The 27,891-nt window shown below is 37.6% G+C and overlaps 1 protein-coding gene across 2 annotated transcripts; it reads right to left on the reverse strand.

Moving 5' to 3' along the window:
* Positions 1-434: 434 nt before the first annotated feature.
* On the reverse strand, positions 435-22,254 carry LOC131681003 (intraflagellar transport protein 52 homolog). 2 transcript variants are annotated; one of them, XM_058961711.1, is made up of 7 exons: positions 21,728-22,254; positions 6,137-6,773; positions 5,973-6,075; positions 1,696-1,810; positions 1,210-1,637; positions 903-1,151; positions 435-786 (listed from the first exon to the last, which is right to left on the reverse strand). In XM_058961711.1, the coding sequence occupies exons 2-7, from the start codon at positions 6,244-6,246 to the stop codon at positions 493-495; spliced, it is 1,299 nt and encodes a 432-aa protein (XP_058817694.1). In that variant the 5' UTR covers positions 6,247-6,773; positions 21,728-22,254; the 3' UTR covers positions 435-492. The 2 variants fall into 2 exon arrangements, with proteins under 2 accessions (XP_058817694.1, XP_058817693.1); XM_058961710.1 differs by lacking the exon at positions 21,728-22,254 and having other exon boundaries at positions 6,137-6,998.
* Between the last annotated feature and the right edge of the window lie 5,637 nt (positions 22,255-27,891).

The following is a 27,891-nucleotide window of genomic DNA, read 5'->3' on the forward strand; positions in this document are numbered from 1 at the left end:
TTTGTTTACCATTTATCTGTCAGTATCAGAAATGTCAGATTTGAAGATTTGTCTTCATTTAAAAGACATTTGAAATTTTGTGAAGACGAATTTTTCATTTTGAAGACAAATTTATTCGGATGTCTTACTGACTTCTGGCAGAATTCTGGCTCAATAACCGAATGCTGAATCAGAAGCCTGGCCGTTGAAGACAAATGAAGACATTTTCTATAGAATGTGAAGACATTTGAAAAAGATACCTGGTATCCCTGGTCAGTATTTCGATTGGATGGCCACGAAACCGGTCAAATTCGGGTTTACCAAAAAAAATTGAGAAGTTGAGTTTTTACATCAGATTCAGCGTCTTCACGTTCGGACAAACAGCATTCGGGTCAATGGCTTTCGGTCAAATTACATATCACCACGATCATTATAATTTAGTGTTCTATATCTACTATCACTGATCACTAAAAAAACGAAAGGTTACAATAAAATCAATCAACGACCATCATTTTAGTCTTTATCAAGTCTTTTGTAATGAGCAATTTTCACACTAATCAAATTCAGAATCTCTTTAGCGGACATCCTCTGATCGTCTTGACAAACTTTCAAAATGCGCCCGCATTCTTGAATAAAGTACCCTAGCTCCTTTTCGTCCATTCCTGTCTTCCGGTAGTTTTCCAGAGCCGGAGATAAACACTTATTCGTCAGTTGGGTGATTTGTGCTTTCTCGGAGCTGAACGCTTCATCGAGATCGAATAACTCCAGCGGTGGCGCAACTAGATCGCTAAATATTGGCTGGAAAACCTGCAAAGCGGGAAATTTGTTCAACCTAGTAATTGTAACGGCGACAGTGAGATTTCTGCTGCCACTAATCGTCGATCGATCACTGTTGATCAAGCGATGATGGAAACTTTACTAACCGCAAGCTGCAGTGGCGGTAAGGGGATCTCAAACTGCGGCTTGATGATCTTGAGCGGCTCATATTGCACGTCCAATTTTGCATAGGTATTGATGACATCGCGCAGCAGATCGTTGTTGATCGAGTGCAGGGCCATATCGAAAAGCTTCTTGAAGTCGGCGGGAATGTCGTAGTCGAGCGAATCCATTAGACAAATCTTCGGCTGTTCCGCCATATAGATTGTGTCGGGAATGATTGCGTAGTCGTTTATCTGAAATAGTTGATAAAGTCTTCATTCGTACTTTAACTTATGGGGTTCAAAATATTACCTCAAGGTCGTTGAAGTCCGACGATTTCAAACTAAACTGATTCTCAAGTATAATACTAAAAATACCGTCCCAAATAGCCATATTGATCTCATTTGCGATGTATTTATCTTGGAACATGTGCCCAGAGCCGATCGCTATAATCTTTCCACCCGAATCGTTCTGATAGTATCCAGCTAAAGGACGGTTGAAGGGGTAGACTACGGGCCCCGTCGTCAGTAGTATGTTTGACGGGTGGATGACATTCATAGTAGCCCCAAATGGGTATACGAACTCCACCTTGTACTTGTCATCCATGAAGTCGAACGCGGTTAGAATACTTTTGCTGTACTCAAGCAAATTGTTATTCATCGTGTCGCTGGCTATCCCGCCGCTTATCAGGGCTTCCTTCGGATGAAAGTATTTGTAGTATTGAGGTCGCACAACGGAATCTGAAAAAGATACGCAATGAACGAAACAGCTTCCAATGGATTTTTTTAGGGAACTAACCGCTGTTGATTGTCATTCCATATTCTTCCAGTAGAAAATTGACGTTGGTGTTGAAATTTACTTCACCCCCCTCTCCAAGCAGAAGCAAAAGACGGCCTCCTTCGGCGATGTAGTCCTTGAAAGATGGTACATGGTTAATTGGAGAATACAGAGATATTACGATCCAGTGACGAGTTAGGTGTTTTCCGTGGGTTGCTCTGTGGTTTGAAAAACCTGTTTGTATATTTTGGATGCAGTTAGGTCCAAAGTCGAGTGTACCGCTCATGAAGAAATCAAGTACACCGTTCCTTTTTTATTTATTTTTGTTTTAACCTTATGGTCGTTCGCCTCTTTTCGGGATAGAAACATCTCTTTGGAAAAATCTCTAACCCTATGTGCAGGATTGGGAATCGAACCCAGGTAAGTTGCGTACAAGGCAATCGATTAACAAACTACGCTATGCTCGCCCCCCTAATACCGTTCCTAGTAAGAAATTATTAAATGAAAGCTTGGATTTTAAAAATTTTAAAATTTCCTAGTAAAATGATAGGGTTGTTTCATTACTAATTTTAAAATACCACAAGATTGAATTTACGCCAAATCGGCGTAGTATCTCAACTTCGTCAGGAAAAAAACGAATTTATTTCAGGCGATGCTACAACTTAATATTATATCTAGTTGGGTCATTAAGCAATATGCTGTTTTTATTTTTTTCGATGCAGCTGAAGTTGAAGATGCGTATTCGAACTTTTTTGCTGTTTTGTACGCAAAACAACAAATAAATCTATTTCATGAAATTGAATTATTATGACCACACCTTCCATTGAACTACCATGATCCCTATCCTTTTGCTGGAATAACTGGTCGGTGTTAAGTCAGACCAAACTAAGTGACAATTTATTGATTTCGAGAAAAACGTGTTTAAAGTTTGAATCGCAGCATACTTTATACGATAATTGAAAATTTACTTTTTGCCATTATTCTTGCTTATTGTTACATATTTCAAATCTGGCAAGAGTCGAATGTAGCTGAAGAATTTTTTTCTTAGTGCTGTCGTTATCTCATTTGTTGATGTTTTGCAGCTTAGTCCGGTCTGACTTAACACTGACCAACTGTCAAAAATGCTAACCCATGGTTAAATTCACTGTCAAGAAAGAGCGATAGTGTCAAATGGGTACGTGTTTACATTTCGTTGAAAATCGATTAAAAATTATTCTGAACTTTTAAGGTTTGACCATATATATTGTTATATTCACAAAGATGAGCTCTATCGGTTTCTGCAATACAAGTGGAATTTTATTCTTTGTTTAATGAGCCGATTTGTATAACTGATTTTCTACTTTTTATATCATGTTCTTAATTACATAATTTTACGATGCTTACAAAGCAACATTTTTAACTTAAGCAATGCTCCGTTTGTGGGATCGGCAAAAACCTCGCGCCTGGAATGGTTTTCGACCGAAGTGACAGAATGCCAAAGTAGTTCGAAACAAAGTTGAAAATTTGTGCTTCCTTGTACATGAGACGATTCTGGAAAGCTTCACACAGAAAAAAAAGTTGGCAAAAATAAGAGTTTTTCACTCTTAGCAAAAAAACACCAACGCATACTCTTAGTTTGCAAATAAAACTTTTATTTTGATTACTATTCTTCATTAGCTTAAAAGCAAAACTTTTATTTTTGATTAGTTTAAAAGTTTTACTTTTAACCTAATACCACAGACTAACAGACATAACACTCGAAAATAATGTTTCGCCGGCTTTAACGGTCATTTTAAATATATTTGTAGTTGGGACTGTGGCCACATTTGAAATTATGGCGCCACTGACATATGAACAAGTACATGGGGATAGACCACTAGTGAAAAATTGTTCGCAAACCTGAGGGGTAACCCATTAGCAAATGAGTGTTTGGGACCTTGAAGAAAAGGTGGAGCTAGTGTTTTCGGAAAATTTCCGGGTCGACGTTTTTTGAGGGAATTCTCTCATAGTGTTATGTCTGTTAGTCTGTGCTAGTACCTAGTAGGCTTTTGTTTTGTTGTACAAACAGACTTAAGGGTCAAATAGATTGCTCCAGGACTAACGGAGCATTAAAGCCCGCTTAAAAAGTTTACCATTGGTTGGATGGACCGGTTTTTAGTAGGTAACTTTAAAACTTTTCAAATTGTGCCTGAATTCTTGACTGTTATAACACTCGTTGTAAATAAATAAATGTAAATTACATTTAAAATAAATTATTCAAAGCCCTCATTTAGTTTCTAATGTCTATCACAGAGAACAGACATCCATGATCGAACAAAAATATTTAAAAAACGTGTGTAAACATTTGAATTAATATACGAAAAACACTAGCGCCGCCACACCAACCTATCCCAACTATCCGTCAAATCGATTCCGGAACCGGTTCGAAATCCTTGATGGATTCAGCATGGAATCTAGCTCAAAGAAAACAACCGATACCGACTCTATCGGTTGACGCATTTGAGCTGGAATTCATGCTGGAAGTCCGAATCGGTTCCGGACTAGTTTGACTGGGTATAGGAAAAACGGCTGTCAATTCTGTCGCACTCAGCCACAAAAAACATGACGACAGTAGCGCACCTGGTTTAGATATCCAAACTACCTTCGAAACCGTTAGAGATTTTACACAAGTTGAATGCTGAAGTTGGACGTCTGTTCTCTGTGTGTCTATTGTCAAGTTATTAGAACTAAATCAATGTTTAAGTCATTCCCGAAAGCTAAATTCTTGTCTACTGCGAGTTAAAAAGTGATTTATAGTTATTCTTTTCTCGACAAATATGATTGATGTGTATAAGCCAACTGTCAAAATTCACTTTGAGGGGATATTCCGAACAAAAAGTTATTGGCCGAACATAGTTACCGAAAGCTAAAGATTTTCTCTTCTGTTTAGTACCTACATCGTTCATTGGCAAATACCGGTTAGCCCGTAATTTCCCCTCAAAGCGAATTTTGACAGTTAACTTCCACTTTAAATAGACTTGCGCCACCTGTTTTTCATAGCATGAACCAAGAAAATGATATTGATATTGACAAGCACCATACAACACGCAAACAAAATCAACTGATAGTTTTCTTTAACCCTCCGGAAGTCGCGCTTATGGCCCACTGAACGAGCAGCCGCTGGTGCCCTAAGACGCTTTCGCTAGATTTTCAGAGCAGCGTGCACTCAGTGCACTAGCGCGACTACCGGAAGGTTAAATTCCAGTCTTATTTTTTTTTAAATAAATCACTTTTATTAAATATTCAATTAAATTGCAATTAAAAATGCTTATTCGGTACACAAACACTTTTCTAACCGTTTGACGATTGAATTTGATTCGCAAATGATACTTATAAAGAGAAATTCACGATTTTCAAAACGAAAATTATATTTTGCTTGTATTTTGACAGCCATATTAACCAACATGATCATTTTGATTGCAGCGCGGCTCTATGTGTCGTTTTTTCGTTAGACAACGAATTTAGTTTCCGTCGGTTTTTATCCGCGCTGAGAAACTATATCACCGACGTTAGAGAGGCGACTCCACCATATTGACCCTATATCTCTAGATATCGACCCCTATCTATAGATATCGTCCAGCCCCCTGCTAGGCAGCTATTTTGTACTAGCCAACATCTGCCTTTGTTAAAATCAAAACAACCGAATGCTATTGCACGGGCGACGTGGGCCTAGAAGCGGCTAGGCCCATCATATGTTGACTACTGTCAAAATCTGTATATCTCCATAGCAGATGACAGGAGTGACACCCTCCTGATATCGTCTCATCAACAGTACCGAAGGGCCATAGACTAACCATTCACTTCTGAATATTGTAATAACATCAAAGACACACAGAAAAAAATATTGGTAAGAATGTTCCGCTCTTAGCAAAAAACAACTAAACAATGGTTAGGTTTGAAAGTTAAATTAATCAAGAATAATAACCAAAATAAAAGTTTGCCTTTTAAGCTATTGAAGACTACTAATCAAAATAAAAGTTTTATTTTCAAACTAAGAGTATGCGTTCGTTGTTTTTTTGCTAAGAGCGAAAAACTCTTATTTTTACCAATTTTTTTTCTGTGTGTACAATTGACCATTCTATTCCCGCTAGAATAGAAATGGCCCTGAACTATAACGTCTTGAAATCAAAATATTTTGCGCTGTAAAAATCGGTTAAGGTTAGGTATTTCGTGATGAGACCAAACCTAACTTCTTTGACTTGACTTTGCACCTGTGGCTGTGATTGTGAAAGAGCTGTCAGAAATCACAATATGGCGCATTATGATGCGTACGCTCTTACCTTTATATACTGAAATTCCGTCTCAGTGAATTTCTCTTGTGGACCAGCCAGCACAAAAACGGTGGCTCCTTTTAAAACTTCCGGTGTTATATCATTTTTGTTGCTAAAAATGTCATGTATTAGTAACATTAACAAGAAGGAACTGATATGAAATAAACTCAAACCTTTCGACACGATAGTTAACTTTCAGTTTTCGGTGCAACGTTTTATAGTTATCTGGCAGCTTGAAAAGCTCATTTTTCGAAACGTTGAAGATAACAGTTACGTTGTTCATGTTAGAGGATTCTCACTATTCCTCGCCAGTATCAACAAAGATTGTGCTGTGTTAAACAGCCTATTGCGGTACGCTCGATATCATTTAATCTCGTTATTTTGACCTTTTTTGTAATTAGGTATACGGCGATGGAAAACTCACTGCCAATTGTTTTTGTTTAATCGAAGGACACTGTTTCTTCGTATGTTGTAAAGTTGGTGCCATTCGTCGCCATGGATGCCGATTGGCGGCGTCGTCGCGTGGCATGCGCTCTTCATGCGAACCCGCATTCATCTGTGAAAAAGTCGACCAAATTGTCGCTTGTTGAATTGCGTAAAGACGAATCACATAAAAACGGTGCTAAACTGCTCATTGTACTGGCTGGAATCCTGTGTAATTTTATCCGCTCCGATGTTGTAAGATTTTTTTGTTTTTTTTTGCTTGTAAGTCGGTACCACACCGAACTCAGTCCGTATGTGGAGAAATGTTTGATGGCATCGCAGCGCCAACAAGATTGTAAAATGTTCTGAAGCGTTTTTAAGTAGCGACTAAATTAGATTTTTAATTTTCGATTGTAAACTGATACGACCGCGTTCACAGCGGTGCACCGTTTGGTCGTAAATTATAGGATACACATTACTGTTGAGTTGAATTCAGACTGTTGTGTTGAATGAGTCAATATTTCTGAATCATTGAATTTGTCAATGATTTCACATAAACAGAGGTCCTGCATAAATATGGTTGCTTGAATGAAACGTTACACACACGAAACGAATTTATAGCCACTTTATGAAATATTCTATGTGTATGATATTATGTTATCAACAAATACATGTATATACACCGTGTATGTACACTTCACAATAACATTGACAGTTGCCGGAGTCATGCCATAGTGATTTTTAAGAAAACAAATTGTCTGAAATTGATCTTCAGCTTACTAGAACAAAATACCTATATAAATAAATAAAAATAAATTAATAAATAAATAATCAAATGAATAAATTTTTATCGTTTCTATTGAAGAGGATTCACTCGTACGGCTTTTCGTCTCCGTTTGGGCTAGAAAATTTCCTAAACTTATGTGCGAGGTTAGGAATTCAACCCAGGTGAACTGAGTACAAGAGATCCAATTCACCACTAATGTTATACCCGCACGTGACCATTTTTAAATAAATAAATAAATAAATAGATAAATACATAAATAAATAAATTAATAAATAAAAAAATAAATAAGTAAATAAATAAATGAATAAATCAAAAACAAATAAATAAATATGTAGTAATATTGCACATATATTTTTATAACAAAGGATCTGACCATAACTGTTTTATGAAACGAATTAACAAAGTACATGCTTGTACACTGACCTACATAAAAGGAATTAATCGAATCTATGGCTAATCTATCTATGGACTTTCTAATTCTGTTAACCAGCGAACTTCGTCAAATTTTGCCCGTTACTCCGTAATCAACACTTGCAGACGACATCTATTCTTGTCTTAATGTCATCATACCATTGAGAATATGTTGCGAAAACAATACTCTCCGCTAATATGTGCATTCTTTAATTGAATAATATTTTTCAAAACAAATTTTTAATGTTAACAATGCAGTTTTGTAGAGACTATTGGCGCATCATGTGATGGCATTTTTGGAAATAGTTAAAAAGTAGGTACATTCAACACATATCCAAACTACACAACTCATAGATTTTATAAAAGGACGTGCTGTAGTAACGTCAATGTTCATTATTTTTGTAGATTTTACTGTGAGTTATTGTAGAATGACTGTACTGTTACTGTGAAAAGTACGGTTTTGTTGCTGTGCATTTTCATTCGGGTTTGCACTGAAATATGACAACAAACCCGACCAAAGTTAAAAATCACAATTGCTGCAAGTGGAAATAATATTTCTATGACAGTGTCAAATTAAACTCGTTTATGTTTGTCAAATATGACACCAAATTTGGTACGATTTTGTGGTCCGTACATACTTGGGAGTTCATTAGAATCTGTTTTTGTGTTTAAATTTGGCTGGCAAGACGTGAAATTGAGTAGAATGATATCAACAAGTAATACCTCATTAAGTTTTCAATTTTTTTCAATAATACCAGAAATAGTTGTCTGTTTTGCGTCATAAAACAATTTTTCTGCTCTCGACTAACGTTTAACTGATAGTACCTCAAAATGCGGCCATCCTCGAAAACGAAAAAAAATCAGTTTTCTAGACTGCACATCAAGCTATCTTTATGATTATCAAGCATTAGTAGAGTACTACTGAATAATTTTGCCAACGGTTTGGAAAAAAAACTGCTTTTTTCGTTTTCAAAGATGGTTACTTTGCCAGACTTTCTTAGTTGAAGTATTGAGGGGAGATTCTTATTCAAAATTTGTAAAAATTTGATTTTTTTCTTTGCGTTTTTTGGGAGGTATAAGTGTCTACTACATTGTTTTGAACGGGTTTTTTCGATCCGCGCATTAAAAAGTTTCTGCAGGCAATTGTACGAAACGGCGTTCTGGCCGCCATGCTCTCGGCTATACTTGTTCTCAGAATGCTTCGCACAAAGGAAAAAAGGTCAATTTTAGTTGAGATTTCCATGGATATAACATGTACAATGTGTAGAGGTCTCGAGATCGTATTTCACGGTTTGATCTGTAGAGGCATCGCAGACTAATCGTGAGTTATCAAACAATCACAGAAGACGGTGAAAAACAAAAAATATTAGCCTTTTTTATTTTTTTTTATTTTATTAGATATTTACTGAAATTCGTGTTTATAAATCACAAAACCTTTTTTGTTTCGATTTTGGCTGAAATACCAATTATTTTTTCAATGAGGGTCCACCCTATTGGAATCCGAAAGACCACATCATCTATTGTTTTTTTTTGGTCTGGCAAGCAATCTGCAGTTGAGGCAAACGAGGTTAGATTTATCACGAAGCGTACCTTATCAAACGTCGACTACCGCTTTTAGACAAGACTGTGGTTCTCCGGTGTTTTGGCGTGATTTGGCATCGTGTCGTTATGCAAAATCAGTTGTAGAATTATATAGAGTCATCAAAATAAATTCTGTACCCAAAGACTGCAATACGCCGAAATTTTGTACCCAAAGACTGTCCTACAGCCCAGTGGGACAACTCTTGAAAAAAAGACTGAAATATGCTAAACTGTCCGGAACTGATACTGGGCAGCTAAAAAATCGATTTTGCTAAAAATGGATTGAAAATTAAATGAAAGTGGAAGATAGCTGGGAGAGAAGCTACAGATACTACTGTGTAAATGTTTATGACAACCATTCAAAACTGTTTTTAATTGTTACATATCACAAATTGAATCTTTTTCCCTATTTGGAAAACGAATAAATGTTTGGTCTCGTTTTCAACTAGTGCAATAATTTCGTGGATAACCTTTGGTTGCAAAACTAAAAAATATCTAATGTACTAAGAGTACACACGATATAAACTACATCAATACCTTTCAGTTTGACGCATTTTACTTCGGACTGAGCTAGTTGAAATCAGAAGTGCTTGTACCGAGGATTCGTTTGTCTGTTACGTTAACCATGCATTATAATAGGGCTGACATTACACTATGACAATCTACGGAAACCAAATAACAATATGCCAATAAAATTCACCTGCTTAAATTATATATTGGTTCCGATTTCATCACGAAGATGTTTTTAGACGAAACTATCAATTTTTATTGATGTCTATTTTTGAACTACGGGTCTTACAAAAGAGTTATTCTTAACATACTGAACGTGAGCAGTATCACGTTCCTGATGTGATGAAACTGGATATATTGTGGCTTCAGAAAAGCCATATTTTGTCTTTCAATAAACATTCCACTTCACGAACAGCAGGCTTTGAATTCAATCAATACTGTGTTGGCGAAACCCTTTCAGATGATTTAAATCCAGGATGGTCAAGTCACGCGTTTCTTCCTGCAGGATAAGGAATAACGATTTTTGGTTGGTCGTACGTAAATCATCGTTTATATTTGATTTTAGTTTCGGCTAAACCAGATTAATATCAAAATCTGGTTCAGCCAAAACTGAAATCAGCAGCTCGAGAATATTGTACCTGTGATCGGTATATTAATCCAAGAATGCCGATTGATAGATTTTTTGACAAAAAAACAAAAGATTGAGCCGGTCTCTTCTTTTGCAGTTTTCATGGCACCAGTAGTGCAGACAGTCGGTATGATTTTATCCGCCTATCCTCATCGCGGGGCTCTTAAAATCCCGGAGCCCCCGGTATGGGCCCAGTGTGCCCTTGCGTAACGACGGTACTGATTGATTTCTGCATCACAAATTTGACAAGTGCTGATGCTTTTGTTTACGGTTTGGACTTAAAAAATTTCGTTTCCAATAAATTTGGCTTGGTGTTAAAAGATACCCATAGAAAATTTCGCAGTTCATAAATTTTCCAGTCGATCGACGAAATCGGGTGCTTCGAGGTCGACAGATTAATTAACCGACCAAGTTGGATTAGTATTGGGCAATATTTTGAAAAATATTGATACTGGCATATCGATATTTGAAAAACTAAAATATCGATACACTAAAAGTATCGAGAATAAATTATCGATACTCCCGGGATCGATTTTAAAATCAATATTTTTGGTTACATTTTATTTTGTCTCATCGGATTACGGAAATGAGTACTGTACTTAATAATTTGAACTAGTATTCAGAAGAGAAATATCAAAGGAAACATCTGGATAAATCGCTATGCTTTGGACTAAAATTAAAAAGCCCAATCATTCTGATTTTTTAACAAAACTTCACTTATTTTACAAAGCAGATTAAGATTTCTGCATCCACTAAGGTTAGCGCACTTGCTATGGAACTGTTTATAAATATAAGCAATGGAAGAGATTTTGATGCCCTCTGAATTTCTTATGAATTTTACATGCAATGCTGTCATCATTCATACCAGGTTTTTGGTTACAATAAAACTCAGTTTATGGATGAGGCTTCGTCGTTGAAGACAAACGTAATAATCTGGCAACATTTTGGACAAATTTGAGTATTTTTTTGTATTTGTAAAGTTGTGCAACTTGTTCTTTTTCGTGAAAATGGCAATATCGAAAAAATATCGCAGCAGAAGTATCGATACCATAAAATATCGACCTGGTGAATATCGATTTAAAATCTCGATCTTCTGGCTCCAAAGTATCGATATTTTTTGTATCGATACAGTATCGCCCAACACTAAGTTGGATTTCGTCGGTGAACAATTTTCACCATATTAATCGCCAGATTTAATCTGTGTGAATCTGGCTCCAATTTTAAACTACCAACTAATCGATTTAATTGGTTGAAATAGGCCGAATTCAACAGATTTCGTCGGTCATATTTAATCGGTTGTCGCGTCGGCAGACTCCATGTTAAACTCCCATAAGAGTCGGTGCAACAATCGACCGATTAATTGATGGCATAGTCGGTCGATTGTGCCGACGCAAGCCGATTTAGTCGGTGGGAAAATCGGTCGGATTTTCTATGGGATAGTTTCCAAAAAGTTTAACTGCAAAGCTGTGTTTACATTGTGTTTGATTTTTTATTGTCTTATTTTATGTTTTCGTATGTCACACTGCAGCCATCTATATTTGTACATGGCGAATTTACGAAAACTACAGAACATATTTGTATGAGTAGGAAATAGGAGGTCAGTTGAGAAATAACACAATAAAAAGGCGAATAAAATGTGATGGTTTCATTTTTTGGTTTAAGTATAAAAAGATAATTAGGTACTGCATTGAAGGCCGAGGAAATATAGTGTGGCACCATCCCTAAAAGGGTTCTTTCCTCTATGTGCGCCAAATAGGATCTGATATTCGTCGCTCTACTCGATTAGATAGAACTAACACTACCAACGCGATACTGGAAAACGTATTTCCAGTTACACGTGACGTCCATTTCAATGGAACCTGACACCATACAGTGAACCACCAATCAAATTTGCTACGGAATTTTTAGAACTTTTCTCTCCCTGGATGGAGTGAATTTTATTGCCGGTTGCGAGCCTGCAACATTCTTATCTTGATCTGGCTTGCTGTCGATGGATTTATTGAATCTGCATGGGAAAGCTGACGGAGTGAGCAGATCTTTACCCCAAATTCTATGTTGTGCGCAGTGTAAGTTTGCAAGGAAGCGTCATTGTATCAATATATTGGCGCTCGATCGCGCGGTTCAATGTCGCTGCGTTTCGAGCATACACGAAGGGTGTGAATTGATCGTGTAGTTATTGGTTTGCAGCATGTTTGCCACATTTTGCAATCGTTTAGCTTCGGATCGTGTAAAACACGTACGATCCCGATCATGGAAAGCAAGGGTCGCCAACTGGATGGGACCTCACAAGTTTCAAGCTAATTTATTCGCCTCAAGTACAACCGGGGACAAATGTTTGACCATACGGTTCCACGGAACAAGGTACTACACCTGACAGGAAACAAGTTGCATGTGAGGTAATGACAACCGCAGAGGGATGTTCAATGGAAATCATGGTTGTAGTTGGGGAATCGTTCGCCGTGAACATGGTCACTAAAACAAATGGTGATTCGTTTCAAAACATTTAGATCTCATTTTCGTGTTGATTATATTCACACTAAGATGATTCGAGCAGGTGCGTTCATTGACAGATCGAGCTTTTAGGGTGAATGGCGAGGATAATTGATAGTGACAGCAACTAGTAAGAATAAGAAACAATTATACTGTCGTGGGTACTAAATAAGCTTATTTTTATGTCTCCTAATGGACGCATGGTGGAAGCGCCACGTTGTTTTGTTGTGAGCATAATATGGACGATAAAACATCAACGAAGGAAGAAGTGCTACAGATAATAGTGATATTCAATCTCACGCTTCTCTTCCAGATTGGAAACGAGCGACGAATGTGTCTCCCCAGGGAGCTGTTTGTTTGTATTATTTATTCGTGACAATTATGTAGCCCGTGTTGGGACATAAATTTTCGATGTTTAGTCGTTCTTTTCGTGTCTTCTGAATGGAATGAGGAAGAGGTTTTTTAGAGAAATGCTTTTAAAACCAAAGAATGTATCAGGCAGGTATAGGAACATATATTACATATAGAAGTTTAAAAAAATCCCCAGGGTTTTGATAGAACTATAGAAGTTTGCTCTACATTGTCATTCCGAATACACAGTACCCGTAGTTGCTTTCATTACTCGGTTGTGCATTAGTAATAGTAGCATTAAATTCCAAATTCCACGCAATCCTAATGCATTTGCTCAGGATTAGTTGTAATTTGACGCGGATGTTGAAAACATTATTATGTTGAACTTGTTTCGATTTTATCTTATTTTTGCTATTTATAATATGTATTGCAAAAAATTTTGTACGCATGTCATTTCATAGGAAGATCCTCGTCCTGCCTGCGAACAACTAGCATGTTACATTTACCCCTCCCCGAAAAAGGTCCCGCCATTCTCACAGTCAACAGTTCTAATGATCAAAACATCACAAACTGTCAAGTCTAAATATTCGACCAATTTATACCCCACACAGCCATATCTTGCGCGCGGGATCGCGTGCAATAAACTAACGATGACGACCAACCGCGGATCTCACACAGTGTGAACGCATACAGCTTTTATGATGCCCATAAATTGATTAATAATTATCACTTCGTTGTTGGCTTTGTTTCCATATAGTCAGGCACAGTCAGAGCTTTTTATCTCTCTTCTGACTGGGACACCCTGGGTAGTCCCGGTCTGTTGGCAGTTCTTGATGATCGTGCTCTTTCCTTGGTTCATGGCTTCTTAAATAAAACCTGAAGCACGTTATCAAATTTCAAACATTTTGATTACCTCACTAGCACCCCGATTTAGCACATAAAATGGTACATCTAAGAAAATCGAACCCACTACTTCCCGATTCCTCATTTAAAAGGTACCTATAACCGCACTGAGCCATCAGTGCTCCAGAGGATGCATATTCGTGCATATTATTTTGCTCTACGGAACTAACCAGCAGCGCAGTCCAGCCAGGCTGGGTATCACCCAGAACACACATTCAGTCGTTGGAGTGTCAATTTGTATTATTGGACACACGTTTTACTCCCGACCCCCTTCTATCCGTTACTCGCGCCATAATCACTTGTGATGGTAGTGTAATATCGATAGCACCGCACCACTTTCCTCGGCCGAAAGGAGGAAAGAAACGATTCCGGGGACAAGAAGCACTGAGGAGTCGCCGAAGGTATCTGCACGAGCTCGCGGGTGAGAGAAGCAAATGAAATATTTCTTTCCGAATGGCGTTTGACACTTGTTCATGGATATGAAATTCATGTGTAAATTATATTTCGATCTAAGATAAGAACGCTGCCGTGATGGGAAATAAACGATTTTTCTCGATGTACAATGGTTGTTAATGGAGCACGAGAAACATTAATTTCGAAGAATTTATTGACGGCATCAGGCAACGATGCAGAGTGTAAAAATATGTTGTCTTCCAAGGGTTCAATGCGGTGCTGTTAAAGCTATTAGCAGTTTAGTGAATCCTGTTTTTACGTACCAATTTTGTCTTGTTCGTAGTATTGAAGCAGTTATTGATAATACATGTTCGACAAATCGATAATTTGCTCAATATATTGATCTTTTGTAAACCATAGAATGCATGTTATAATGATTTATACGATTCGGCTCATGTAATACCAATATATTGAGCACATTCGTCACTGATTTCAATATATCAAAGTAGTCAAAGTTTCAATATATTGGATCAAGTATTACTGGAAGCATCATCTAGCTGAGTGTATATTCTGAGTAATCTGTACGATAATAATCGGCTGCAAAGTTTTCCAAAATAAAAGGTCGAGAGCTCCGAAACGGGACGAAGAATAATTTGTTTTCTATTGTTTAAAATCGAAATAGTATTCTCGGTGACCAGAAATAGCTTCTTTTAAATTTCTTTTAATTCGGTTAACTGAAATGCTGCAATGTAATAAATCAACTAACCATCTTGTGAAAAAGTATGAAGGATTATAAATAGAAAATCAATACAAATTTCAATAGTGACGAATTTAGCGCTAACTCGAACAAATGTTGGCAGCACCCTCTCAGATTTTAATGAAACATTTTGTACATGAGAACTTGGTCACAAAAAGCCACTTTGCATACTTTGTTTTTCCAAAAATAATCTAGACTGTCTTTTTAAAAGTGTAAAACTTTTTTTTACCAATTTGTTTCAAATGGCTATAGTCTAAAAATGAGAAATTCTTCAAAAAAATGTTGTAGGAGTGATTTTTACAAAATTTATCAAATTTTTGAATAAAACATAAAAAATTCTTTATCGCCTCCTGCACTGGAACCAATAGATTTTAAAAATTTTAAGTCGCTTTACAAAAAACCCCATCTTTGATTTGGATGAAATTTTCTTCAAAGATAGGTAATTATGTTCCCTACCTACCGTAAAAAAATCAAGTTGGGCACTTTCAAGGAAAAAAGTTATTTGAAAAAAACTTTTCCTTGTCCAAATTAAATTTTTTTCCAGCGTATTTTTATCGAAAACTAAACCAATGAAAGTCATAATCATCTCAGAATCCAATTTCCCAACTACTAGTTGCCTGATACATGCAAAAAGTATCGAATGAACGATTTTGGTATATATTCATAACAAACTTGAATGAAGACTGGAAGACAGGAAGACTGGAAAATTGGAAAACTGGAAAATTGGAAAACTGGAAGATTGGAAGACTGGAAGACCGGAAGACTGGAAGACTGGAAGATTGGAAGACTGGAAGATTGGAAGACTGGAAGACTGGAAGACTGGAAGACTGGAAGACTGGAAGACTGGAAGACTGGAAGACTGGAAGACTGGAAGACTGGAAGACTGGAAGACTGGAAGACTGGAAGACTGGAAGACTGGAAGACTGGAAAACTGGAAGACTGGAAAACTGGAAAACTGGAAGACTGGAAGACTGGAAGACTGGAAGACTGGAAGACTGGAAGACTGGAAGACTGGAAGACTGGAAGACTGGAAGACTGGAAGACTGGAAGACTGGAAGACTGGAAGACTGGAAGACTGGAAGACTGGAAGACTGGAAGACTGAAAGACTGGAATACTGGAAGACTGGAAGACTGGAAGACTGGAAGACTGGAAGACTGGAAGACTGGAATACTGGAAGACTGGAAGACTGGAAGACTGGAAGAATGGAAGACTGGAAGACTAGAAGACTGGAAGATTGGAAGATTATAAGATTGGAAGACTGTAGTTCAGTTGTGCATCTCAAAAATGATAAATTTTATGAAACAATTGACAAACTTTTCTAATATTTATTTTATGTCTGAAAAACTTTGCAAGCTTGTGTAGATTTTATTTATTTTTTTTTATTTCGTTTATAGAGGTTTTAATCTTAAGGTCTCTTATGGAAATTTTTTAACCCCATGTGCGGGGTCGGGACTCGAACCTAAGTACGCTGCGTACAAGGCAATCGATTTACCAACTACGCTACGCCCACCCCTGATTTTAGTCAAAGTATGAATTAAGCGCAGAATGGCATTTTTTGCAACATTTCATGGAAAATGACCGTATGATGCTCTTGGTGGCACTCTCAAGCGAAGGGCAAAAAGAGCCAGTCTTGCTCGCGACTATGGAAATACCATAACAACTCCCCGAGGTTCATATGACTGGGCAGTTGAAGAATTCAAAGTAGCTTTTTGTGACAAAGTCTTCATGTACAGAAAGTTGCACTAAAATCTGAGAGGGTGCTGCCAACTCTGAATACGATTTAGCGCGAAATTCGTCTAGTGCACTATAAACAACTTTTTGTTGAAACAGTTTTGGATCCATATTCATTCATTAACTACTAAAAAGTTTATTATGGAACTGTTATACACAATTTACTTTTGTATAAAGCAACAAAAAATGGCACACCCGAAGCCATAATCTCACAATAAGTCATACAATGATTCATATTACGGTATTTTCACAAATTGAGAAATGACATCGTCACAATGTAACACAATTTACCTGGTACATTAAAATTTCCACGATCACAAATGTATCGACATATGGATCAATTAGAGTTAGTCGTCCCTAAAAAACAGTTTACTTTCCTCTCCCACCCGAATTCACACGCACGTGGGAGGTAGGATCAGTCGTATCGACTCTAAACCGACACTGCTTCTGGGTGGCATCGAAAATCATCGCTTTTTAATTCGTGAAGGTTGAAGTTTAGCGGGTGACTAAACCCGCTTGTTAAAACCACGTGACACCCTGGACAACCGCGTATCACGTATCACCTTTCAGATTTCGAGCATTTGTGTTCCTGATGTAGGTGTTTTCTCGTAAGGGTCCAACGATGGGCGAATTGCTCTCTTTCACCCCCGAAACACTCGCGGCACACGGGAAACGATGAAATGCTGCTCGTGGCATCGAGAAATTAACTTTAAATTCCAAACCTGTAACTTGATGCTCGCTGGCCGGGAATTATCCACATCGTCATTACCGTAGTCATTAGGATAATTAGAACAGCAGGTAGTAGCAACCCTTACTGGTTGTAATAGGTGGCAAAGCTGATGGTATAATTAAACTTTCCGAATAGTTGTTGATCAAGTACAGTACGATGATCGAGTTGAGGACAAACCTCATCTGTGGATGAGTTACAGCTTTCTATATGTGCTAAAAGTAATGGCAGATACTGATGATTGCACAATAGGGCCTTGCATTTTTTTTAATTCACAAGGTGCCCATCTTTCATATTGTGACAAATGTCAAAGTAGCTCAGATGCCAAATTTCACATCATTTGGGCAATTTTAGACCCCGTTCACTTCGCTTGAAGTTTTCGAAATTGGTGGTTGGGGTAAGTTTAGACATATAGCGTGCCTCTTGTTGTGTGTATCAAGTTATGTGCAACCCATTATCCAATGTGTTTTTGTTGAAAAACATTTTGTTTCAGTGGCGTAGCCAGGGGGGGGGGGGGTTGGGGGTTAAACCCCCCCCCCAAACCAAAATTAATTGGATTGAAAAAAAAATTGATGCTGACGAATTTAATTTAATATTCCACAAAATATTTTTGGAAAAATATTCTCTGATCACTACATTGAGAACTGTGTTTAAAGCGTCATGAGAACTTTTGGAAAATTATGGGAAGGGGATCTTGTAACTTATCTCTTAGCCAAAATCCCATAGTTGTCAAATTACTTCAATGTAAAATAAAATAACTGTCTGAATTATTATGAGCTCATTTTTGGAAAGATGCTTCAAAATATGGATTAGAGACAATTTTTCGAATGGGAATCTAAATTTGAATAGGTTGATTGCATATAAAACATAAGCTTGTTTACCGAAAACTTACAGACATTTCAACATTTGCTGAAAATGTATTTTTTTAGATTGTGTAGAGTTTAGACAACAATTCAATATGGTTAACAACAAGAATAACATTTCAGAAACTAGTTGAAAGCTGATGTAATTTTGTCTCTAGCAGGTCAGGATCGGTTTTATGAGCATTGGATTTTTGTTGTATTATCAACTATATGAATAGCCTCTTAGCAGGATGCAATGAATGGCGTACTAAAATTTTGTGTGCTACGTACTAGTACTGTAAGTTGTGAGGTTGACTAATAAAGAAAAGTAAAATTAATGCTTGATAAATTTTTAACGGTCACGATCACATTCATTCGAAACTGCCAAATTTCGATGTTAAGTAACATTGATGAATTTCAAAACGTAAACTGTTCATTCTGATAGAATAATTTTGACGGTTAATCCTCCTAGAAGTAATTATAGACAAGAATTACTCTTCAACCAAATTTGGGTCGAGACTTAATGTCTTCAGCAAAGTTTTCGAAAGTGCTATTTCAAACAACTTTGTCAAAGACATAATTATCCCACGTATTCAGAGTATCGAAATATAGTAGTAGAAAACCTTTACAACAAGCTATTCTGAAATTACTGTATTTGATAAATCTCTTCTGCGGTATTTAAATAATAAATTCACATTGCGTTCAAGGTGCCTTTGAAGCTTACAAAAAAAAATAAGGGAACTGGATATAAAACAAATAATTCCCAGATAATAAAAGGACTCAAAAACACAAAGAGTGATTTCATTTTCAGGAACTAGCATCAATTCGGCGCAAGCTTAGTCCGCCCACCAAGTTAGTGTCGGATTCTGATGAGATGAAGTCGAAACGCAAGTTTTAGTCCCATCCATCCATAATTTAGTTATAGGTTTTGTGTTCTCAACTCGCAATGATTGTTTCAAACAATTTTATCCGTAGCGCAGAAAAAAATAGTTTTCACCTAAATTTTTCTTCACTAAGAAGAAATATAGCAGGCTCAGTCCATTTAAATCCCTATATGTTGAATTCATGTAGCCTTCATATTTTCAACAAAATTGTTTGAAATGACATTATCAAAAACTTTGCTGAAGGCACCATGTCTCTTAATATTTTTGAAAAATTAATTCACCATAATTACCTCTATGAGAGTTAATCACTAAAATTTCTATATCAAAGCAGGCGCTGTTTTATGTTGATAACTTCCCGAAGTTGTCAAACCTTCAAAGTCAAGGATTATTATATTAGGTGATCTTGAACGTTGAAAATTTTTTAGATCATTTATCCCACTTTAAAAGATCGCAATTTTTGACAATTATACAAGAAAATAATCTGTAGAGGTTTGAAAACTGTTCCATGTTGATCCTTCTTGTTTGTAGACTGGAATGACATCTGTTAGACTACTTATGTTTTTGAATTTTCAATAATTTATCAAACTCATTAAATTTTAGCATTTTTTCAAAAAATTTGCGATTTTCATCAAAACCCCCTCCAAACCAAATTTCTGGCTACGCCACTGTTTTGTTTTGTAGAAGTTGTGGGCGATATCGTGTTTTTGAGCATACCAAGTAAATTTTCTTAATTTTAAACACTTTGTGTTATTTAGGGTAATTTTAAACTATTATGTTTTTCGATAATGCTTGAAAAGAGCTTTCAGTATCCGTATAGATAGAACATCTATCCATGGATTAAAGTTATTTTTTTAAATAGTTTGTTATAAAATATGCGATTGGGGTAAGTTTGACGGTGACGCATGCCGGGAAAGTTGGTGGTACTATTTACAGTGCAAAAATAGTCACCAAATCTTTTTATTTTTGGAATTCACCCCAAAGTAAGAAAATCTTTTTCTTGTGTATCTTGTCAATGCAGGGGATATTTACTTCGGCGAATCGCCTGAAGAATTTCGAAAATATGCTTTTGAATATGGAATACGTGTCAATGTCAAAATAGCTGGGTATTGAAACTGAAATATATTAGCAATTGTCGGTTAATACAAACACACCAAAAAAACAATGAAATTTAAACGACTTGTAAATCAATACGAATGTAAACATACAAAGATTGAATCAAAAATTGGATGGAAAATGATGTTAAAATCAATGCACTCAATTGGAACATCAATAAGCATACAATTTTACACTTCGAATAAAAATACATTGCAGTGCATTAGTTTTCCGTTTAAAGGAACTGTAATTTTCAATCCATGTGCAAAATTATAAAAAATCGTCGTGTCGTATTTGTGGTGGAACTTAATTTTACATTTATATTTATGATCCAAATATGTGCATGAAAATAGACTTAAAATTACAAAATATTTTTTTCTGTGTAGTTTTATTGAAAATAATTCAGCACGTTTTATGTAATGTAATTGAATCTCCATTTGATCGCTTATTTTCTGGCGCAGGCCGAGGTAAGTTTGCGGGTTTTCCGCGTCGCACATTTTTGTCTATAAAAACAAAGAAAATGCAACAAACACCTTGATATAATTTAGGGATGTTGCCAGCAGTCTGCTCTTTCATGCCACATGTTCAATTCTGCAAGATCTACCTACATCAAAGCGGTAAAATGGAAACTGAAAACACCACCAACTAGCCTCGGTCTTCCCTACTATCGGAAAATTTGGAGGAAAATATATTAAATGCCATAACATTTGAAGTAGCGCTCAGAATTACAATTCATACTTCTTTTTAAAGGAAACAATCTTAGTAATTGAATGAAGACATTTTCGTTACTCTAAAGAATCGGGAAACTTGGGTGCTGGGTCATTATATCACCAAAATCACCTAATTTTAATAATTTTTCTGTCCCGTGCTACAAATCATACATATTTTGCAGTTTATCTAATGTGAAAAAATCTCAGAAATCGAATGGAACCTTTGCGACCATTGTCCGAATACGAGAAGTTGGGGTTACAGGACCTTTTGTCATTCGTATTAAATTTTATCAGCATCTCGCGTTTATATCTCTATTATACTTCAATCAATTTTGTTCAAATGTTGAACGTGGAAAATTCTTAGGAGCAAAATAAAAATAGATTCGTTACCGTTCAGTAACATCAAATATTTGGAAATCAACTCTACAAACCAATGTAATGTTTATGAATTTTACCAGAAACGAATCTACTTTTATTTTGTTCCTAAGCATTTTCTACGTTCAACAAGGTACATTTTATTTAAAATGATTGAACAGCAATTACCTGTAATAATGGAGCTGTCCGGAAAGGAAACCAGTGCCTACCCCGGTTCGCCAGGTAAAAAAATCGAGAGTATATGTTTTCACGAAGCTAGGATTGATACTGCAATCACATTGAGAGAAACCTCACCATTCCAGACGTTGCAGTTCACGCTCGTCAACCTACCTGGGCCACCAACTACAATCTCGGGAAATAATTTGGAAACTAGTGACAACCCTGGTTCGCCAGGTAAAAATATAGAGCGTATATGTCTTCCCGAAGCTAGGTCTTATGCTACACACACGTTGAAAGAGTTAACACATTTGCAGACACAATCTCCCACTGTTTTACATGATCACCTCAACGGTATCTGTCTTTATTACCAGAACGTACGTGGCTTACGAACCAAAATTGATGCTGCTTTTCTTGCTATACGCGATTGCAATTTCGATGTCATTATTATGACAGAAACTGGTCTTGATGATCGGATCGAGTCTCTTCAACTTTTCTGCAGTTCCTATAATGTATTCCGTTGCGATAGGAACAAAACCAACAGTGCGAAATCCACCTTCAGAGGTGTTCTGATCGCTGTTGCACAGCAACATTTTAGTTCACGTGTGAAAATTACCCACGGGATTTATTTGGAACAAGTCTGCGTATCGGCATTCATCAATGGACGTAAACTTTTTCTTTGTGCAATATATATTCCTCCGGATAACAGTTGAGATGTCTGTATGATTGAGTCACCCATTGCATCAGTGCGTGAGCTTTCTGACAAGGGATCAATTGAGGACACTGTCTTGGTTTGCGGAGATTACAATCAACCACGCTTGAGTTGTTTATCGCATGACAACGTAATCCAAGTTGAAAATGCTGCCCAGTTATCGACAACAAGCTCCGCCTTAATTTAGGGCATGGATTTTTGAAATCTTAACCAGCTTAATGTACATGCCAATCAAATCGGACGGGTCCTTGACTTAGTTTTCTGCTCGATGGACCACAGCATTTCGGTCGAGAAGTCAGTCTACCGGTCGACACACACCACCCTTCGCTAGTTGTCACGATGCAATCGCCTAGTTGTCCGGCTATGCCGGTAGTTGTTCCAGCTATCCAACAGATGAATTATCGCAGGATTGATTTTTCCAAGCTGTGTGATTATTTGCTCCATCTGGATTGGTCAATGCATCTAGGAATCAGCGATGCAGATGCAATGACTATAAACTTCTGCCGAGTAATTCAGGACTGGTTGCAGAATAATCTCCCAGTAAAACGACAGCCTATTTCCCCGGCGTGGAGTACATCGACGCTGCGATCCCTTCGCCGAAAACGAAATGCATGCCAACGCAAACTTCGTCGCACACGATCGCCGGCTACAAGTCACGACTTTCACGTTGCTAGTGAAGCATACCACAATCTCAACGCTGTTCTGTATAGATCGTATGTACAAGGAGTTCAAGTAGGCTTACGAAGTAATCCTAAAGGATTTTGGAACTTTGTGAATTCTAAACGGAACAATTCCAGCGTTCCTTCCATTGTGTACCTCGACGAAAAGACAGCGTCGTCCACTGCAACAGCCTGTGAATTGTTTGCCAATCATTTCGCCTCCGTCTTTGCTCCCTGTTCAGTATCTGATCAGGAAACCGATATCGCATTAGGAACTGTTCCGCAAGACATCGCTGATTTAAGTACCTTTTTGGTGTCACCCGACATGGTAATAGCAGCTGCAAGAAAGCTAAAAAGCTCTTTCTCCCGTGGACCGCATGGGATTCCAGCTGCTGCTGTTTACTATCGCTTTGGCTGAACCTTTGTCTCACATCTTCAACCAATCATTTGACCAGGTTAAGTTCCCCGTCGTTTGGAAGCAATCCTACATGTTCCCGGTGTTCAAAGCCGGAGATAAGCGAAATATCAAGCAGTACCGCGGAATAACGAATCTTTCAGCTGGATCTAAGTTGTTTGAAATTGTTGTCAATCAATTCATCCTCAGCCGTACAGGAAGTTTCATCTCACCAGACCAACATGGCTTCATGCCCGGGCGATTGGTTTTAACAAACCTGCTCGAATTTACGTCAACTTGAATCAGTGGCATGGAGAAGAAAAAACAAGTGGACACTATATACACAGATTTAAAAGCAGCTTTTGACCGAATCGACCATGAAATTCTTCTCAAGAAGTTGTACAAGTTAGGAGCGTCCGAAAAGCTTACATCGTGGCTACGCTCCTGTCTTACGCAGAGAACGCTTTGTGTGAAATTGGACTCCTTTATTTCGGCTCCGTTTACCAATAGATCAGGTGTACTGCAAGGCAGCAATCTGGGCCTACTACTTTTCTCACTGATTTTTAATGATGTAGCAGTAGTGTTAGGTGCCGGGTGCAAGCTCACATTTGCTGACGACCTTAAGCTGTACTTAGTCATCCAGTCAGCCGAGGACTGCCGCCAACTGCAAGCACTATTGGATCGCTTTGTGAAGTGGTATCGAATGAATCAGCTTACTGTAAATATTGCCAAATGCTCCGTGATGACATTCCATAGGAAGAAAGATCCGTTAATCTTCGATTACAGTATCGACGCTACAAAGAGTCAATGAAGTCTGTGACCAGGGTGTAATTCTTGATCACAAACTGTCCTTCAATTCTCATATGACCAACATAATTGCGAAAGCAAATCGGCACTGGATTATACGGATCCGTACTGTACAAAATCCTTATACTGCGCATTGGTTAGACCAATCTTCGAGTTCGTCTCACCGGTTTGGAATCCGCATCACCTAACTTGGTGTTTAAAATTGGAAAGACTACAGAAAAGATTCATACGCTTAGCTCTTAGGAACTTGCCTTGGCGGGACTTGCAAAATTTACCAACGTATCGTGACCGTTGCCAGCTGCTCAATTTGGAGACATTAGAATGTGATACTATGTTGCGTTTCGGCTTCGCCTCTTCAGAAACCGACACTAACGTATTGTCGGAATAGATTAGCGCCGGCTTGACGCAAATCCCTTAAAACTAAAACACACTATGTGTTTCAATCAAACGACTGATCAAACGTGATGTCCCGTCCGAGCAGAAGTTCTGTTTATGCCGATGAGACACAAGTGAAGCCGAAACTTGTCTTGGCTTAGCAGGCCTATGCGAAAGCACTATGCTATATTTCACCCTAAGGAGGAAAATTGGGTAAAAACCAAAATTTCTCCACTAGGGTGAAAATTTGTTGGTAAGAACCAGTCTTTGTACAGGAGGGCACAAATCCTTATTTCATACTATGTTGCGTTTCGGCTTCGCCTCTTCAGAAACCGACACTAACGTATTGTCGGAATAGATTAGCGCCGGCTTGACGCAAATCCCTTAAAACTAAAACACACTATGTGTTTCAATCAAACGACTGATCAAACGTGATGTCCCGTTCGAGCAGAAGTTCTGTTTATGCCGATGAGACACAAGTGAAGCCGAAACTTGTCTTGGCTTAGCAGGCCTATGCGAAAGCACTATGCTATATTTCACCCTAAGGAGGAAAATTTGGTAAAAACCAAAATTTCTCCACTAGGGTGAAAATTTGTTGGTAAGAACCAGTCTTTGTACAGGAGGGCACAAATCCTTATTTCATACTATGTTGCGTTTCGGCTTCGCCTCTTCAGAAACCGACACTAACGTATTGTCGGAATAGATTAGCGCCGGCGCTAATCTATTCCGACAATACGTTAGTGTCGGTTTCTGAAGAGGCGAAGCCGAAACGCAACATAGTATGAAATAAGGATTTGTGCCCTCCTGTACAAAGACTGGTTCTTACCAACAAATTTTCACCCTAGTGGAGAAATTTTGGTTTTTACCAAATTTTCCTCCTTAGGGTGAAATATAGCATAGTGCTTTCGCATAGGCCTGCTAAGCCAAGACAAGTTTCGGCTTCACTTGTGTCTCATCGGCATAAACAGAACTTCTGCTCGAACGGGACATCACGTTTGATCAGTCGTTTGATTGAAACACATAGTGTGTTTTAGTTTTAAGGGATTTGCGTCAAGCCGGCGCTAATCTATTCCGACAATACGTTAGTGTCGGTTTCTGAAGAGGCGAAGCCGAAACGCAACATAGTATGAAATAAGGATTTGTGCCCTCCTGTACAAAGACTGGTTCTTACCAACAAATTTTCACCCTAGTGGAGAAATTTTGGTTTTTACCAAATTTTCCTCCTTAGGGTGAAATATAGCATAGTGATTAGAATGTCGTCGTAGTATCCAGCAAGCTACTACCTTGGTGAAAATTTTAAATGGAGAATGTGATGCGTCTGAACTGCTGTCCCGCTTAGATTTCCGAGTAGCGAGGAGAACACGAGATACATCATTATCATTGCCGAGGTTCCATCGGACATCTTTTGGATTCCGTGAACCACTGTCTTCAAAGATTCGAACCTTTTCTCGTCTTGACGTTGCCTTTGAGTTTGGTGACTCCTCGAAAATATTTGCAAGCAATATAAGAAGATTGCGTTTACTGTGATTATTATGTGTATTAGTAATAAGAAACGTGACATGTAATTTTACTTGACTTTGTACTTTTAACCTTACGAAAAGATAGTGGTTTTTACGTCCATTTGAGGGTGACGCCTGGTAGGAGGAGGCCAACTCAAATGGACTTTTCCCACCCGAATCATTTAGACTATAATGTCCGATGATAAATAAATAATAAATAAAAAAATAACAGATGATAATTATAAATTTGTTTGTTTTTTTTTATCAAATTAAAACTATGTTACTAACATTAAAGATCCTATTACTACTACTGATCAAATTAAAACGATTCTGTGGACTGTAAAATGAGTTACCGTATCCGATAGAAGCTTAATCACAAAAATTGTTCCTAGTACTCTTTACTTTAATTTCTTCAAGGTCAAATTAAAACTGTTTGAAGTCTTACGTATAATAAAAGTAACTTAAACAACTGATTGAAAAGTATGCACAGTAGTCAAAGCCGGGGATGTGCAGTGGGGTAAAACGGCCATTTAAAATCATTCGAAACTTTAAAGACCCTCCAACTTTGGTCAAACTTGATGCAATTCAATTCTGTTTAATATTTCCGGTAGTGTTTTGGGAGCAATTTCTTGGGCAATTTCACACTAACTCGGTACATTTTCGTTTCTGATGTCTCTCTACACCAGAGTAGTCGGTGCTACACTGATTAAAAATTGATTGAGTGCAATTAGCCTATCAATATTGTTACACTACATCGGTGTAGCATCGTGTGTGCATATTTATACTTGAATGCAACAAAATCTAACCTTATTCAGTCATACAAATGTTATATGTAGGTAATGTTTTTTCAAGGTGGCCCAGCTACAAAAGTGGGTGTCGATCGGGAATGATGGCACTTTGCCAATGACATCACATTTTTCTTCCCACCAATGATTTTAACTTTTTTTTGAAGAATAAACTACACTCCTAACACTTAGTGTAAGCATTTTTGCACACCATCTTTGGTTGATTTCACGGAGAGAAAATGCCAATATCAGGTTTGATTTGGTGATGAGTGTTAATTTTGATGAAAATTAGATTCACTGGATGTAGGTCAGAAGTGAATGCCAAGCACACCTACAAAAATGTTTTGAGAAACTGTAAGGGACTCTTGTAAAACACACTCGTATATTTAATGCAGAGGGTGTCTGGTTTCTGTAGAATTGTGGTAATTCGTATCGTATATTCTAATATCAATGAGAATTGATTCAAAACAAATTCCAAAATATTCCAACATGAGCTAAAACATATGTTACAATAACTTAACTTGTGAATAATACGATTTTGGCAATACTCACAACGTACACTTGAATATAAATCCCATTACCCCTTAGGAGATACGCTATATTTAAACATTGCACAGCAGAATCGCATAAACTATGCAAGCGCGAACGAAAGATAAGCAAATCGCGATAAATGTGATAATTAATTACAGTACTTCATGGTTTGCATAAATGGTCTACGTTTTCTTGGTTATGGTAGTACTATTAAATCTTCGGGAAGATGGACCTACATGAACACAACTGCAAGACCAGAGCGGCTGACTGGCTGGCTGCCTTGTTTGAAGTGCGAGTGTAGCTCGTGTATATATTTATGTTTAAGTACGAAACGATTGCCACCTTCTGATAACGACGCGGTCAGGCCATGAGAAAAGCGCCCCCCCAGACTTGGGTGTTCTTGGCTGGCAGCCA

Source organism: Topomyia yanbarensis, chromosome 2 (genome assembly GCF_030247195.1).
Source record: "Topomyia yanbarensis strain Yona2022 chromosome 2, ASM3024719v1, whole genome shotgun sequence".
Classification (NCBI taxonomy): Eukaryota; Metazoa; Arthropoda; class Insecta; order Diptera; family Culicidae; genus Topomyia; species Topomyia yanbarensis.

Excerpts from the sequence above, each read along its gene's own strand:
- LOC131681003 (XM_058961711.1), bottom strand. The coding sequence starts at position 6,246 with ATGAACAACGTAACTGTTATCTTCAACGTTTCGAAAAATGAGCTTTTC. Across the intron at positions 1,811-5,972 it reads CGGAATTTCAGTATATAAAG|GACTACATCGCCGAAGGAGG; the intron begins GTAAGAGCGTAC and ends CCATCTTTCAAG. Across the intron at positions 1,152-1,209 it reads CGGACTTCAACGACCTTGAG|ATAAACGACTACGCAATCAT; the intron begins GTAATATTTTGA and ends CAACTATTTCAG.